At 44.1% G+C, this 18,345-nt stretch overlaps 1 protein-coding gene across 1 annotated transcript in view; it reads right to left on the reverse strand.

Moving 5' to 3' along the window:
- LOC135513370 (transcription elongation regulator 1-like protein) overlaps positions 1-18,345 on the reverse strand; it is a 44,295-nt gene that overhangs the window by 10,843 nt on the left and 15,107 nt on the right. Inside the window, exons 4-5 of the mRNA XM_064936296.1 lie at positions 12,589-12,680; positions 472-629 (exon numbers count right to left, since the gene is read on the reverse strand). Of these exons, the coding sequence (XP_064792368.1) occupies positions 472-629; positions 12,589-12,680 (250 nt within the window). The remainder of the gene's footprint in view (positions 1-471; positions 630-12,588; positions 12,681-18,345) is intronic.

The following is an 18,345-nucleotide window of genomic DNA, read 5'->3' on the forward strand; positions in this document are numbered from 1 at the left end:
TGAAGAAGAGTCCTAACGAGGCCCAACTAAACAGCGGACTGATAATGAGCTTCTCGGTTCCATCTAAAGCCATGGCCTGGTAAAAACCCGCTTTAACATGAAGAAGAGTCCTAACGAGGCCCAACTAAACAGCGGACTGATAATGAGCTTCTCGGTTCCATCTAAAGCCATGGCCTGGTAAAAACACGCTTTAACATGAAGAAGAGTCCTAACGAGGCCCAACTAAACAGCGGACTGATAATGAGCTTCTCGGTTCCATCTAAAGCCATGGCCTGGTAAAAACCCGCTTTAACATGAAGAAGAGTCCTAACGAGGCCCAACTAAACAGCGGACTGATAATGAGCTTCTCGGTTCCACCTAAAGCCATGGCCTGGTGAAAAACCCGCTTTAACATGAAGAAGAGTCCTAACGAGGCCCAACTAAACGGCGGGATGAAGACAAGCCAACGGGGAAGAATTACCACACACTTACTGGACGAAGAATCCTTTTTGCGTTTATGTGGAGGATCTTCTATAATCCTGTTGAGATCCTCTCCGCGGTCCTTCAGATCTACTGGCTGATCCCAAACAGAGAGCTGTATCGTTGGGTTGAAGAAAAATACTCTGTCGTCCCCCGTCCACACCACACACCTGAGGAGAAACGATCATAATAATGTAAGGGTGAGAGTTGAATTAGTCATGCCTGTCCTGTTCCCTACTGGTGTGTGTCAACGCAAGAAAGCTGAGATGGTGTTTGCATGTCAAGAATAAACGTGTGTTTTGTAGACTAGAGAGCCAGTATGCTGCCTCTGTCAGGACTTAACTTTCCTTTTAAAGTTGATGCTCCACTTTCTGAACCCTTCAAACATCACACTGCAATAATAATAACATTCTAAACACACATCTGGGGAGAAGGAGGGTAGAACCAGAAGTATTCTATGACATGATAAACAACAGTGTTACAGGAAATGATCTGGGGAGAAGGAGGGCAGAACCAGAAGTATTCTATGACATTATAAACAACAGTATTACAGGAAATTATCTGGGGAGAAGGAGGGCAGAACCAGAAGTATTCTATGACATTATAAACAACAGTATTACAGGAAATTATCTGGGGAGAAGGAGGGCAGAACCAGAAGTATTCTATGACATGATAAACACAGTGTTACAGGAAATGATCTGGGGAGAAGGAGGGCAGAACCAGAAGTATTCTATGATATGATAAACAACAGTATTACAGGAAATGATCTGGGGAGAAGGAGGGCAGAACCAGTAGTATTCTATGACATGATAAACAACAGTGTTACAGGAAATGATCTGGGGAGGAGGAGGGCAGAACCAGTAGTATTCTATGACATGATAAACAACAGTGTTACAGGAAATGATCTGGGGAGAAGGAGGGCAGAACCAGAAGTATTCTATGACATGATAAACACGGTGTTACAGGAAATGATCTGGGGAGAAGGAGGGCAGAACCAGAAGTATTCTATGACATGATAAACAACAGTATTACAGGAAATGATCTGGGGAGAAGGAGGGCAGAACCAGAAGTATTCTATGACATGATAAACAACAGTATTACAGGAAATGATCTGGGGAGAAGGAGGGCAGAACCAGAAGTATTCTATGACATGATAAACACAGTATTACAGGAAATGATCTGGGGAGAAGGAGGGCAGAACCAGAAGTATTCTATGACATGATAAACACAGTGTTACAGGAAATGATCTGGGGAGGAGGGTAGAACCAGTAGTATTCTATGACATGATAAACAACAGTGTTACAGGAAATGATCTGGGGAGAAGGAGGGTAGAACCAGAAGTATTCTATGACATGATAAACAACAGTGTTACAGGAAATGATCTGGGGAGAAGGAGGGCAGAACCAGAAGTATTCTATGACATGATAAACAACAGTGTTACAGGAAATGATCTGGGGAGGAGGAGGGCAGAACCAGTAGTATTCTATGATATGATAAACACAGTGTTACAGGAAATGATCTGGGGAGAAGGCGGGCAGAACCAGTAGTATTCTATGACATGATAAACACAGTGTTACAGGAAATGATCTGGGGAGAAGGAGGGCAGAACCAGTAGTATTCTATGACATGATAAACAACAGTATTACAGGAAATGATCTGGGGAGAAGGAGGGCAGAACCAGTAGTATTCTATGACATGATAAACAACAGTATTACAGGAAATGATCTGGGGAGAAGGAGGGCAGAACCAGAAGTATTCTATGACATGATAAACAACAGTGTTACAGGAAATGATCTGGGGAGGAGGAGGGCAGAACCAGAAGTATTCTATGACATGATAAACAACAGTGTTACAGGAAATGATCTGGGGAGAAGGCGGGCAGAACCAGAAGTATTCTATGATATGATAAACAACAGTATTACAGGAAATGATCTGGGGAGAAGGAGGGCAGAACCAGTAGTATTCTATGACATGATAAACAACAGTGTTACAGGAAATGATCTGGGGAGGAGGAGGGCAGAACCAGTAGTATTCTATGACATGATAAACAACAGTGTTACAGGAAATGATCTGGGGAGAAGGAGGGCAGAACCAGAAGTATTCTATGACATGATAAACACGGTGTTACAGGAAATGATCTGGGGAGAAGGAGGGCAGAACCAGAAGTATTCTATGACATGATAAACAACAGTATTACAGGAAATGATCTGGGGAGAAGGAGGGCAGAACCAGAAGTATTCTATGACATGATAAACAACAGTATTACAGGAAATGATCTGGGGAGAAGGAGGGCAGAACCAGAAGTATTCTATGACATGATAAACACAGTATTACAGGAAATGATCTGGGGAGAAGGAGGGCAGAACCAGAAGTATTCTATGACATGATAAACACAGTGTTACAGGAAATGATCTGGGGAGGAGGGTAGAACCAGTAGTATTCTATGACATGATAAACAACAGTGTTACAGGAAATGATCTGGGGAGAAGGAGGGTAGAACCAGAAGTATTCTATGACATGATAAACAACAGTGTTACAGGAAATGATCTGGGGAGAAGGAGGGCAGAACCAGAAGTATTCTATGACATGATAAACAACAGTGTTACAGGAAATGATCTGGGGAGGAGGAGGGCAGAACCAGTAGTATTCTATGATATGATAAACACAGTGTTACAGGAAATGATCTGGGGAGAAGGCGGGCAGAACCAGTAGTATTCTATGACATGATAAACACAGTGTTACAGGAAATGATCTGGGGAGAAGGAGGGCAGAACCAGTAGTATTCTATGACATGATAAACAACAGTATTACAGGAAATGATCTGGGGAGAAGGAGGGCAGAACCAGTAGTATTCTATGACATGATAAACAACAGTATTACAGGAAATGATCTGGGGAGAAGGAGGGCAGAACCAGAAGTATTCTATGACATGATAAACAACAGTGTTACAGGAAATGATCTGGGGAGGAGGAGGGCAGAACCAGAAGTATTCTATGACATGATAAACAACAGTGTTACAGGAAATGATCTGGGGAGAAGGCGGGCAGAACCAGAAGTATTCTATGACATGATAAACACAGTGTTACAGGAAATGATCTGGGGAGAAGGAGGGCAGAACCAGAAGTATTCTATGACATGATAAACAACAGTGTTACAGGAAATGATCTGGGGAGAAGGAGGGCAGAACCAGTAGTATTCTATGACATGATAAACAACAGTGTTACAGGAAATGATCTGGGGAGAAGGAGGGCAGAACCAGAAGTATTCTATGACATGATAAACAACAGTGTTACAGGAAATGATCTGGGGAGAAGGAGGGCAGAACCAGAAGTATTCTATGACATGATAAACAACAGTGTTACAGGAAATGATCTGGGGAGGAGGGCAGAACCAGTAGTATTCTATGACATGATAAACAACAGTGTAACAGGAAATGATCTGGGGAGGAGGGCAGAACCAGTAGTATTCTATGACATGATAAACAACAGTGTTACAGGAAATGATCTGGGGAGAAGGAGGGCAGAACCAGAAGTATTCTATGACATGATAAACAACAGTGTTACAGGAAATGATCTGGGGAGAAGGAGGGCAGAACCAGAAGTATTCTATGACATGATAAACAAAAGTGTTACAGGAAATGATCTGGGGAGGAGGGCAGAACCAGAAGTATTCTATGACATGATAAACACAGTGTTACAGGAAATGATCTGGGGAGGAGGGCAGAACCAGAAGTATTCTATGACATGATAAACAACAGTATTACAGGAAATGATCTGGGGAGAAGGAGGGCAGAACCAGAAGTATTCTATGACATGATAAACAACAGTGTTACAGGAAATGATCTGGGGAGAAGGAGGGTAGAACCAGAAGTATTCTATGACATGATAAACAACAGTGTTACAGGAAATGATCTGGGGAGGAGGGTAGAACCAGAAGTATTCTATGACATGATAAACAACAGTATTACAGGAAATGATCTGGGGAGAAGGAGGGCAGAACCAGAAGTATTCTATAACATGATAAACAACAGTGTTACAGGAAATGATCTGGGGAGAAGGAGGGTAGAACCAGAAGTATTCTATGACATGATAAACACAGTGTTACAGGAAATGATCTGGGGAGGAGGGCAGAACCAGAAGTATTCTATAACATGATAAACAACAGTGTTACAGGAAATGATCTGGGGAGAAGGAGGGCAGAACCTGAAGTATTCTATGACATGATAAACACAGTGTTACAGGAAATGATCTGGGGAGAAGGAGGGCAGAACCAGAAGTATTCTATGACATGATAAACAACAGTGTTACAGGAAATGATCTGGGGAGAAGGAGGGCAGAACCAGAAGTATTCTATAACATGATAAACAACAGTGTTACAGGAAATGATCTGGGGAGAAGGAGGGCAGAACCAGAAGTATTCTATGACATGATAAACACAGTGTTACAGGAAATGATCTGGGGAGGAGGGCAGAACCAGAAGTATTCTATGACATGATAAACAACAGTGTTACAGGAAATGATCTGGGGAGAAGGAGGGCAGAACCAGAAGTATTCTATGACATGATAAACAACAGTGTTACAGGAAATGATCTGGGGAGAAGGAGGGCAGAACCAGAAGTATTCTATGACATGATAAACAACAGTGTTACAGGAAATGATCTGGGGAGGAGGAGGGCAGAACCAGAAGTATTCTATGACATGATAAACAACAGTGTTACAGGAAATGATCTGGGGAGAAGGAGGGCAGAACCAGTAGTATTCTATGACATGATAAACAACAGTGTTACAGGAAATGATCTGGGGAGAAGGCGGGCAGAACCAGAAGTATTCTATGACATGATAAACAACAGTGTTACAGGAAATGATCTGGGGAGAAGGCGGGCAGAACCAGAAGTATTCTATGACATGATAAACAACAGTGTTACAGGAAATGATCTGGGGAGAAGGAGGGCAGAACCAGAAGTATTCTATGACATGATAAACAACAGTATTACAGGAAATGATCTGGGGAGAAGGAGGGCAGAACCAGAAGTATTCTATGACATTATAAACACAGTGTTACAGGAAATGATCTGGGGAGGAGGAGGGCAGAACCAGTAGTATTCTATGACATTATAAACAACAGTATTACAGGAAATGATCTGGGGAGGAGGGCAGAACCAGTAGTATTCTATGACATGATAAACAACAGTGTTACAGGAAATGATCTGGGGAGAAGGAGGGCAGAACCAGAAGTATTCTATGACATGATAAACAACAGTATTACAGGAAATGATCTGGGGAGGAGGGCAGAACCAGAAGTATTCTATGACATGATAAACAACAGTGTTACAGGAAATGATCTGGGGAGAAGGAGGGCAGAACCAGAAGTATTCTATGACATGATAAACAACAGTGTTACAGGAAATGATCTGGGGAGGAGGAGGGCAGAACCAGTAGTATTCTATGACATGATAAACAACAGTGTTACAGGAAATGATCTGGGGAGGAGGAGGGCAGAACCAGTAGTATTCTATGACATGATAAACAACAGTGTTACAGGAAATGATCTGGGGAGAAGGCGGGCAGAACCAGAAGTATTCTATGACATGATAAACACAGTGTTACAGGAAATGATCTGGGGAGAAGGAGGGCAGAACCAGAAGTATTCTATGACATGATAAACAACAGTGTTACAGGAAATGATCTGGGGAGAAGGAGGGCAGAACCAGTAGTATTCTATGACATGATAAACACAGTGTTACAGGAAATGATCTGGGGAGGAGGGCAGAACCAGAAGTATTCTATGACATGATAAACAACAGTATTACAGGAAATGATCTGGGGAGAAGGAGGGCAGAACCAGAAGTATTCTATGACATGATAAACAACAGTGTTACAGGAAATGATCTGGGGAGAAGGAGGGTAGAACCAGAAGTATTCTATGACATGATAAACACAGTGTTACAGGAAATGATCTGGGGAGGAGGGCAGAACCAGAAGTATTCTATAACATGATAAACAACAGTGTTACAGGAAATGATCTGGGGAGAAGGAGGGCAGAACCAGAAGTATTCTATGACATGATAAACACAGTGTTACAGGAAATGATCTGGGGAGAAGGAGGGCAGAACCAGAAGTATTCTATGACATGATAAACAACAGTGTTACAGGAAATGATCTGGGGAGAAGGAGGGCAGAACCAGAAGTATTCTATAACATGATAAACAACAGTGTTACAGGAAATGATCTGGGGAGAAGGAGGGCAGAACCAGAAGTATTCTATGACATGATAAACACAGTGTTACAGGAAATGATCTGGGGAGGAGGGCAGAACCAGAAGTATTCTATGACATGATAAACAACAGTGTTACAGGAAATGATCTGGGGAGAAGGAGGGCAGAACCAGAAGTATTCTATGACATGATAAACAACAGTGTTACAGGAAATGATCTGGGGAGAAGGAGGGCAGAACCAGAAGTATTCTATGACATGATAAACAACAGTGTTACAGGAAATGATCTGGGGAGGAGGAGGGCAGAACCAGAAGTATTCTATGACATGATAAACAACAGTGTTACAGGAAATGATCTGGGGAGAAGGAGGGCAGAACCAGTAGTATTCTATGACATGATAAACAACAGTGTTACAGGAAATGATCTGGGGAGAAGGCGGGCAGAACCAGAAGTATTCTATGACATGATAAACAACAGTGTTACAGGAAATGATCTGGGGAGAAGGAGGGCAGAACCAGAAGTATTCTATGACATGATAAACAACAGTATTACAGGAAATGATCTGGGGAGAAGGAGGGCAGAACCAGAAGTATTCTATGACATTATAAACACAGTGTTACAGGAAATGATCTGGGGAGGAGGAGGGCAGAACCAGTAGTATTCTATGACATTATAAACAACAGTATTACAGGAAATGATCTGGGGAGGAGGGCAGAACCAGTAGTATTCTATGACATGATAAACAACAGTGTTACAGGAAATGATCTGGGGAGAAGGAGGGCAGAACCAGAAGTATTCTATGACATGATAAACAACAGTATTACAGGAAATGATCTGGGGAGGAGGGCAGAACCAGAAGTATTCTATGACATGATAAACAACAGTGTTACAGGAAATGATCTGGGGAGAAGGAGGGCAGAACCAGAAGTATTCTATGACATGATAAACAACAGTGTTACAGGAAATGATCTGGGGAGGAGGAGGGCAGAACCAGTAGTATTCTATGACATGATAAACAACAGTGTTACAGGAAATGATCTGGGGAGGAGGAGGGCAGAACCAGTAGTATTCTATGACATGATAAACAACAGTGTTACAGGAAATGATCTGGGGAGAAGGCGGGCAGAACCAGAAGTATTCTATGACATGATAAACACAGTGTTACAGGAAATGATCTGGGGAGAAGGAGGGCAGAACCAGAAGTATTCTATGACATGATAAACAACAGTGTTACAGGAAATGATCTGGGGAGAAGGAGGGCAGAACCAGTAGTATTCTATGACATGATAAACAACAGTGTTACAGGAAATGATCTGGGGAGAAGGAGGGCAGAACCAGAAGTATTCTATGACATGATAAACAACAGTGTTACAGGAAATGATCTGGGGAGAAGGAGGGCAAAACCAGAAGTATTCTATGACATGATAAACAACAGTGTTACAGGAAATGATCTGGGGAGGAGGGCAGAACCAGTAGTATTCTATGACATGATAAACAACAGTGTTACAGGAAATGATCTGGGGAGGAGGGCAGAACCAGTAGTATTCTATGACATGATAAACAACAGTGTTACAGGAAATGATCTGGGGAGAAGGAGGGCAGAACCAGAAGTATTCTATGACATGATAAACAACAGTGTTACAGGAAATGATCTGGGGAGAAGGAGGGCAGAACCAGAAGTATTCTATGACATGATAAACACAGTGTTACAGGAAATGATCTGGGGAGGAGGGCAGAACCAGAAGTATTCTATGACATGATAAACAACAGTATTACAGGAAATGATCTGGGGAGAAGGAGGGCAGAACCAGAAGTATTCTATGACATGATAAACAACAGTGTTACAGGAAATGATCTGGGGAGAAGGAGGGTAGAACCAGAAGTATTCTATGACATGATAAACAACAGTGTTACAGGAAATGATCTGGGGAGGAGGGTAGAACCAGAAGTATTCTATGACATGATAAACAACAGTATTACAGGAAATGATCTGGGGAGAAGGAGGGCAGAACCAGAAGTATTCTATAACATGATAAACAACAGTGTTACAGGAAATGATCTGGGGAGAAGGAGGGTAGAACCAGAAGTATTCTATGACATGATAAACACAGTGTTACAGGAAATGATCTGGGGAGGAGGGCAGAACCAGAAGTATTCTATAACATGATAAACAACAGTGTTACAGGAAATGATCTGGGGAGAAGGAGGGCAGAACCAGAAGTATTCTATGACATGATAAACACAGTGTTACAGGAAATGATCTGGGGAGAAGGAGGGCAGAACCAGAAGTATTCTATGACATGATAAACAACAGTGTTACAGGAAATGATCTGGGGAGAAGGAGGGCAGAACCAGAAGTATTCTATAACATGATAAACAACAGTGTTACAGGAAATGATCTGGGGAGAAGGAGGGCAGAACCAGAAGTATTCTATGACATGATAAACACAGTGTTACAGGAAATGATCTGGGGAGGAGGGCAGAACCAGAAGTATTCTATGACATGATAAACAACAGTGTTACAGGAAATGATCTGGGGAGAAGGAGGGCAGAACCAGAAGTATTCTATAACATGATAAACAACAATGTTACAGGAAATGATCTGGGGAGAAGGAGGGCAGAACCAGAAGTATTCTATGACATGATAAACACAGTGTTACAGGAAATGATCTGGGGAGGAGGGCAGAACCAGAAGTATTCTATGACATGATAAACAACAGTGTTACAGGAAATGATCTGGGGAGAAGGAGGGCAGAACCAGAAGTATTCTATGACATGATAAACAACAGTGTTACAGGAAATGATCTGGGGAGAAGGAGGGCAGAACCAGAAGTATTCTATGACATGATAAACAACAGTGTTACAGGAAATGATCTGGGGAGGAGGAGGGCAGAACCAGAAGTATTCTATGACATGATAAACAACAGTGTTACAGGAAATGATCTGGGGAGAAGGAGGGCAGAACCAGTAGTATTCTATGACATGATAAACAACAGTGTTACAGGAAATGATCTGGGGAGAAGGCGGGCAGAACCAGAAGTATTCTATGACATGATAAACAACAGTGTTACAGGAAATGATCTGGGGAGAAGGAGGGCAGAACCAGAAGTATTCTATGACATGATAAACAACAGTATTACAGGAAATGATCTGGGGAGAAGGAGGGCAGAACCAGAAGTATTCTATGACATTATAAACACAGTGTTACAGGAAATGATCTGGGGAGGAGGAGGGCAGAACCAGTAGTATTCTATGACATTATAAACAACAGTATTACAGGAAATGATCTGGGGAGGAGGGCAGAACCAGTAGTATTCTATGACATGATAAACAACAGTGTTACAGGAAATGATCTGGGGAGAAGGAGGGCAGAACCAGAAGTATTCTATGACATGATAAACAACAGTATTACAGGAAATGATCTGGGGAGGAGGGCAGAACCAGAAGTATTCTATGACATGATAAACAACAGTGTTACAGGAAATGATCTGGGGAGAAGGAGGGCAGAACCAGAAGTATTCTATGACATGATAAACAACAGTGTTACAGGAAATGATCTGGGGAGGAGGAGGGCAGAACCAGTAGTATTCTATGACATGATAAACAACAGTGTTACAGGAAATGATCTGGGGAGGAGGAGGGCAGAACCAGTAGTATTCTATGACATGATAAACAACAGTGTTACAGGAAATGATCTGGGGAGAAGGCGGGCAGAACCAGAAGTATTCTATGACATGATAAACAACAGTGTTACAGGAAATGATCTGGGGAGAAGGAGGGCAGAACCAGAAGTATTCTATGACATGATAAACAACAGTATTACAGGAAATGATCTGGGGAGAAGGAGGGCAGAACCAGAAGTATTCTATGACATTATAAACACAGTGTTACAGGAAATGATCTGGGGAGGAGGAGGGCAGAACCAGTAGTATTCTATGACATTATAAACAACAGTATTACAGGAAATGATCTGGGGAGGAGGGCAGAACCAGTAGTATTCTATGACATGATAAACAACAGTGTTACAGGAAATGATCTGGGGAGAAGGAGGGCAGAACCAGAAGTATTCTATGACATGATAAACAACAGTATTACAGGAAATGATCTGGGGAGGAGGGCAGAACCAGAAGTATTCTATGACATGATAAACAACAGTGTTACAGGAAATGATCTGGGGAGAAGGAGGGCAGAACCAGAAGTATTCTATGACATGATAAACAACAGTGTTACAGGAAATGATCTGGGGAGGAGGAGGGCAGAACCAGTAGTATTCTATGACATGATAAACAACAGTGTTACAGGAAATGATCTGGGGAGGAGGAGGGCAGAACCAGTAGTATTCTATGACATGATAAACAACAGTATTACAGGAAATGATCTGGGGAGGAGGGCAGAACCAGTAGTATTCTATGACATGATAAACAACAGTATTACAGGAAATGATCCAACCTATTTGTTGGACCTACCAGCAGGACCTACCCTCTGGACCTACCAGCTGGGACTACCCACTGGGACTACCAGCTGGACCAACCCACTGGACTTACCAGCTGGGACTACCAGCTGGACCTACCCATAAGAACAAGTACGAACGCGCTACTGTAAGTCACTTTGAATAAAAGTGTGTTTGAAATGGCATATATGATTATATACCTGTATATTATACAGTGACATAATGTAAATAAGATATACGTTGATGAATATATGCTCTATGTAGTAATAGGGGTATAACCACTGTAGTTATCTGTCACTTAGTCTGACATAAGACGCTATAGAAAGTGCTAGAATCTAACAGTTGATGTGTTTTCAGTTGATGGTTTCTGAGGCAGAGTTGTTCCTGTTGTCGTCGTGCATCACTTCAGAGCTCTTTCTCTTTAAAGACGTTATGTATTTGAAGACACAGGAGGAGTATAAACAGCTGCTACAGTCTATGAATCCCTGGGATAATTCAATACGTCTTCACGCTCAACCATATCAAATGAAGTGTGAAGCTTTACTTCCTGGTAGTATCTGGTGGTGACTCGTCCTGTTATATGATATCATATTTCATTGGTATGGCTCGCTATCTCTCAGCCATGACATGATATTCACACAGCAGAAATGTGTTTCAATATCTGGATAATATGTCACTGTGAGACTTTTCAATATCAGAATCATCAAACAAAATAGGTTGGATTTGATTTGTTTATCAAATCTTTATTTTATTTTTTTATCTTTTTTTTTTTTTTACAATATGCTTTGTTAAAAAAAAGTATTTTAATCTAGTTGTCATAAAATAAAAGCTGATGAATGGAAAAGGTTTAACGTGGTTTAAAAAATGAACATGCCGTTTAGGTGCTGAGCTGAGAAAGTGTTGTAAATTACAGGTTTCATGTAGTGCGTTTAAAGTCTGCTCTCAGCATCAACACACGCTGACAGATCAAAAGGATATTACATGTGGAGAACAACAAAGCAAGTCCATTTTAAACAACAGATTGCACTACTCTGCAGAAAGACATAGCTTGGTTCATTAAACTATTGTCCCTGATATCAGTTATTCCTTGTCGGGACTGATATTCTTTTTCTATCAAAGGTGTCGTTTTTTCTGTTGTTTTGAAAAGTGTTTTTACATACTGCGAGCGATTGATTATTCCTCACGTTATGAAGACCATGATTACAGTGCTTTCCTGAGACTTTCAAGAATTATGAGATCAGAAACAATAACCAGATATAAAATATGTTTTTCAAGAAAAAATGAAGAAAGTAGAGGCATGATTCCACTTTAACATTTATAGCAGATAATCTTTTCTGACCTTTAGCCAAACGTCTTTTTCATGTTTGGTGTTCAGTGATGACTGGAATGGGACAGATTCCTAAAGAGCTGAAATGTTCTGACATGTTTATTCAAACATTGACCAATCCTGGCAAGAGAACGTTACCATGGAGATCCGGGAACAGGGGTGGAAGCTACAGGACGCTTGTCTTTAGGGTCAACATCCTCTTCCTCCATGGGGACCTCTACCATCTCCTGCTACAACACGCACACACACACACACGCGCACAGGCACACGCACACACACACGCACACGCACACACACACACACACACACACACACACACACACACACACACACACACACACACACACACACACACACACACAGAGAGAGAGCAAAACACACATGCACACACACACACACAAACACACATAGGTCAGAGGGCAGGATTAACACAACGCACCATGCAGATACCATTTTCACACTGTGGAGCCATTATAAACCGTTCTGTGCTTGGTCAGAGAGGTGTGGCTTGATGTGTTACCAGGTCAGCTCAGTACAGAGAGGTGTGGCTTAATGTGTTACCAGGCAAGCTTAGTACAGAGAGGTGTGGCTTGATTTGTTACCAGGTCAGCTCAGTACAGAGAGGTGTGGCTTAATGTGTTACCAGGTAAGCTCAGTACAGAGAGGTGTGGCTTAATGTGTTACCAGGTAAGCTCAGTACAGAGAGGTGTGGCTTGATTTGTTACCAGGTCAGCTCAGTACAGAGAGGTGTGGCTTGATGTGTTACCAGGTCAGCTCAGTACAGAGAGGTGTGGCTTGATGTGTTACCAGGTCAGCTCAGTACAGAGAGGTGTGGCTTAATGTGTTACCAGGTAAGCTCAGTACAGAGAGGTGTGGCTTGATTTGTTACCAGGTCAGCTCAGTACAGAGAGGTGTGGCTTGATGTGTTACCAGGTCAGCTCAGTACAGAGAGGTGTGGCTTGATGTGTTACCAGGTCAGCTCAGTACAGAGAGGTGTGGCTTGATGTGTTACCAGGTCAGCTCAGTACAGAGAGGTGTGGCTTGATGTGCCTCTGTCTCTGTCTGCTACCTGTCTCTGTCTGCTACGTGTCTCTGTCTGCTATCTGTCTCTGTCTGCTACCTGTCTCTGTCTGCTACCTGTCTCTGTCTGCTACGTGTCTCTGTCTGCTACCTGTCTCTGTCCACTACCTGTCTCTGTCTGGTACCTGTCTCTGTCTGCTATCTGTCTCTGTCTGCTACCTGTCTCTGTCTGCTACCTGTCTCTGTCTGCTACCTGTCTCTGTCTGCTACCTGTCTCTATCTGCTACCTGTCTCTGTCTGCTACCTGTCTCTGTCTCTGTCTGCTACCTGTCTCTGTCTCTGTCTGCTACCTGTCTCTGTCTGCTACCTGTCTCTGTCTGCTACCTGTCTCTGTCTGCTACCTGTCTCTGTCTGCTACCTGTCTCTGTCTGCTACCTGTCTCTGTCTGCTACCTGTCTCTTTCTCTGTCTGCTACCTGTCTCTGTCTGCTACCTGTCTCTGTCTGCTACCTGTCTCTGTCTGCTACCTGTCTCTGTCTGCTACCTGTCTCTGTCTCTGTCTGCTACCTGTCTCTTTCTCTGTCTGCTACCTGTCTCTGTCTGCTACCTGTCTCTGTCTCTGTCTGCTAACTGTCTCTTTCTCTGTCTGCTACCTGTCTCTGTCTCTGTCTGCTACCTGTCTCTGTCTGCTACCTGTCTCTGTCTGCTACCTGTCTCTGTCTGCTACCTGTCTCTGTCTCTGTCTGCTACCTGTCTCTTTCTCTGTCTGCTACCTGTCTCTGTCTGCTATCTGTCTCTGTCTGCTATCTGTCTCTGTCTGCTACCTGTCTCTGTCTGCTACCTGTCTCTGTCTGCTACCTGTCTCTGTCTGCTACCTGTCTCTGTCTGCTACCTGTCTCTGTCTCTGTCTGCTACCTGTCTCTGTCTGCTACCTGTCTCTGTCTGCTACCTGTCTCTGTCTGCTACCTGTCTCTGTCTGCTACCTGTCTCTGTCTGCTACCTGTCTCTGTCTGCTACCTGTCTCTTTCTCTGTCTGCTACCTGTCTCTGTCTGCTACCTGTCTCTGTCTGCTACCTGTCTCTGTCTGCTACCTGTCTCTGTCTGCTACCTGTCTCTGTCTCTGTCTGCTACCTGTCTCTTTCTCTGTCTGCTACCTGTCTCTGTCTGCTACCTGTCTCTGTCTCTGTCTGCTACCTGTCTCTTTCTCTGTCTGCTACCTGTCTCTGTCTCTGTCTGCTACCTGTCTCTGTCTGCTACCTGTCTCTTTCTCTGTCTGCTACCTGTTTCTGTCTGCTACCTGTCTCTGTCTGCTACCTGTCTCTGTCTACTACCTGTATCTGTCTGCTACCTGTCTCTGTCTGCTACCTGTCTCTGTCTGCTACCTGTCTCTGTCTGCTACCTGTCTTTGTCTGCTACCTGTCTCTGTCTGCTACCTGTCTCTGTCTGCTACCTGTCGCTGTCTGCTACCTGTCTCTGTCTCTGTCTGCTACCTGTCTCTGTCTGCTACCTGTCTCTGTCTGCTACCGGTCTCTGTCTGCTATCTGTCTCTGTCTGCTACCTGTATCTGTCTGCTATCTCTCTATGTCTACTACCTGTCTCTGTCTACTACCTGTCTCTGTCTGCTACCTTTCTCTTTCTCTGTCTGCTACCTGTTTCTGTCTGCTACCTGTCTCTTTCTCTGTCTACTACCTGTCTCTGTCTGCTACCTGTCTCTTTCTCTGTCTGCTACCTGTTTCTGTCTGCTACCTCTCTCTGTCTGCTATCTGTCTGTCTTCTACCTGTCTCTGTCTACTACCTGTCTCTGTCTGCTACCTGTCTCTGTCTGCTACCGGTCTCTGTCTGCTACCTGTCTCTGTCTACTCCCTGTCTCTGTCTGCTACCTGTCTCTGTCTGCTACCTGTCTCTATCTACTTCCTGTATCTGTCTGCTACCTGTCTCTGTCTGCTACCTATTTCTGTCTGCTACCTGTCTCTGTCTACTACCTGTCTCTGTCTGCTACCTGTCTCTGTCTGCTACCTGTCTCTATCTACTTCCTGTATCTGTCTGCTACCTGTCTCTGTTTCTGTCTGCTACCTGTCTCTGTCTCCTACCTGCCTCTGTCTGCTATCTGTGTCAGTCTGCTACCTGTCTCTGTCTGCTACCTGCCTCTGTCTGCTATATGTCTCTGTCTGCTACCTGCCTCTGTCTGCTATCTGCCTCTGTCTGCTATATGTCTCTGTCTGCTTCCTGTCTCTGTCTGCTACCTGTCTCTGTCTGCTACCTGTCTCTATCTACTTCCTGTATCTGTCTGCTACCTGTCTCTGTCTACTACCTGTCTCTGTCTGCTACCTGTCTCTGTCTGCTACCTGCCTCTGTCTGCTATATGTCTCTGTCTGCTACCTGTCTCTGTCTACTACCTGTCTCTGTCTGCTACCTGTCTCTGTCTGCTACCTGTCTCTATCTACTTCCTGTATCTGTCTGCTACCTGTCTCTGTTTCTGTCTGCTACCTGCCTCTGTCTGCTATATGTCTCTGTCTGCTACCTGTCTCTGTCTGCTACCTGCCTCTGTCTGCTATCTGTGTCTGTCTGCTACCTGTCTCTGTCTGTCTCTTTCTGCTATCTGCAGCTATCTGCTATATGTCTCTGTCTGCTACCTGCCTCTGTCTGCTACCTGTCTCTGTCTGCTACCTGCCTCTGTCTGCTATCTGTCTCTGTCTGCTACCTGTCTCTGTCTGTCTCTGTCTGCTACCTGTCTCTGTCCGGTATCTCTGCCGCTATCTGTCTCTGTCTCTGTCCGGTATCTCTCTCTGTCTGCTATCTGTGCATCCAAAACAGAATAACCTGAAATCAAATTGGTCTGATTTCAGCGTGTAGATATAGATGTGCATCCCAAATGGCACCATATTCCCGAAATAGTGCACTACTTTGACCAGAGCCCTATGGGCCCCATGGGCCTTGGACAATAGTAGTGCACCAGATAGGGAATAGGGTGTGATTTGGGAACCAGTCAGAGCTGCAGTGGAAATGATGGTGCATATCTCTGTATCTATTCTGGATTCGGACAACACATTGATTGAGAAGGTGTTCTTAGTGAATGGTACAATGAGCCCACTGAACACATGGTAGGATTGGTCTGTATTGTAATAGATATTGAATTACATTAATGTACTGTGATGATTGCATGTCTCAAACCTCTGTCTGGCCTGAGATGGGTTGGGGTTTTGGAGGAGATTAAGTGTTTTCGAAAATCTCATTAAAAAGTGAATTGCATAATTTGCAACAATGTAGTATGACAACAATGTCAACGATATGGACAAATCAACAAAAGCTGAATAGCAAAACTGCAGCGCTGGAAGGACAATGTTCTGAATGATTTAAAACACCAAACGCAATCCTTTCTATGTATAACCCAGTGTGTCTTTACAGGTAGCTTAGTGGTTAGAGTGTAGGGACGGCAGGGTAACCTAGTGGTTAGAGTGTAGGGACGGCAGGGTAACCTAGTGGTTAGAGTGTAGGGACGGCAGGGTAGCCTAGTGGTTAGAGTGTAGGGGCGGCAGGGTAGCCTAGTGGTTAGAGTGTAGGGACGGCAGGTAGCCTAGTGGTTAGAGTGTAGGGGCGGCAGGGTAGCCTAGTGGTTAGAGTGTAGGGACGGCAGGGTAACCTAGTGGTTAGAGTGTAGGGACGGCAGGGTAGCCTAGTGGCTTTAGAGTGTAGGGACGGCAGGGTAGCCTAGTGGTTAGAGTGTAGGGACGGCAGGTAGCCTAGTGGTTAGCGTGTAGGGACGGCAGGGTAGCCTAGTGGTTAGACTGTATGGACGGCAGGGTAGCCTAGTGGTTAGAGTGTAGGGACGGCAGGTAGCCTAGTGGTTAGAGTGCAGGGGCGGCAGGGTAGCCTAGTGGTTAGAGCGTAGGGACGGCAGGGTAACCTAGTGGTTAGAGTGTAGGGACGGCAGGTAGCCTAGTGGTTAGAGTGTAGGGGCGGCAGGGTAGCCTAGTGGTTAGAGTGTAGGGACGGCAGGTAGTCTAGTGGTTAGAGTGTAGGGACGGCAGGGTAGCCTAGTTGTTAGAGTGTAGGGACGGCAGGTAGCCTAGTGGTTAGAGTGTAGGGACGGCAAGGTATCCTAGTGGTTAGAGTGTAGGGACGGCAGGTAGCCTACTGGTTAGAGTGTAGGGACGGCAGGTAGTCTAGTGGTTAGAGTGTAGGGACGGCAGGTAGCCTAGTGGTTTGAGTGTAGGGACTGCAGGTAGCCTAGTGGTTAGAGTGTAGGGACGGCAGGTAGCCTAATGGTTAGAGTGTAGGGACGGCAGGTAGCCTAGTGGTTTGAGTGTAGGGACGGCAGGGTAGCCTAGTGGTTAGAGTGTTGGACTAGTAACCGGAAGGTTGCAAGTTCAAACCCCCGAGCTGACAAGGTACAAATCTGTCGTTCTGCCCCTGAACAGGCAGTTAACCCACCGTTCCTAGGCCGTCATTGAAAGTAAGAATTTGTTCTTAACTGTCTTGTTAAATAAAGGTAAAAAAAACATCCAGTTTTGTTTATTCATACTGAGATGAACATTAAATTAATTTCACTTCTTTTTTCTATCCTGGGTTAATAGTGAAATAACGGGTTTTGATTATAGTGTGACCAATGCTTTTCCTTTGTGATGTCCACAACACCGTCCCAGATACAGCCAGATCCGTTCAATTACCAAGGCAACGCATGACCAACCCCTTCGATTACTGAACCCCTTCACAGAGGGGGAGACGATTGGTCCCAAATGGCACCCTATTTCCCCTATGTAGTGCACTACTTTTGACCAGAGCCCAGGTCAAAAGTAGTGTACTATAAAGGGAATAGGGATCCATTTGGGACTAATGAAGAGGCTGGTGTGCCGAGAACAGCAGCAGCAGAGACTGT

Source organism: Oncorhynchus masou, chromosome 24 (assembly GCF_036934945.1).
Source record: "Oncorhynchus masou masou isolate Uvic2021 chromosome 24, UVic_Omas_1.1, whole genome shotgun sequence".
In the NCBI taxonomy this organism is placed as follows: domain Eukaryota; kingdom Metazoa; phylum Chordata; class Actinopteri; order Salmoniformes; family Salmonidae; genus Oncorhynchus; species Oncorhynchus masou.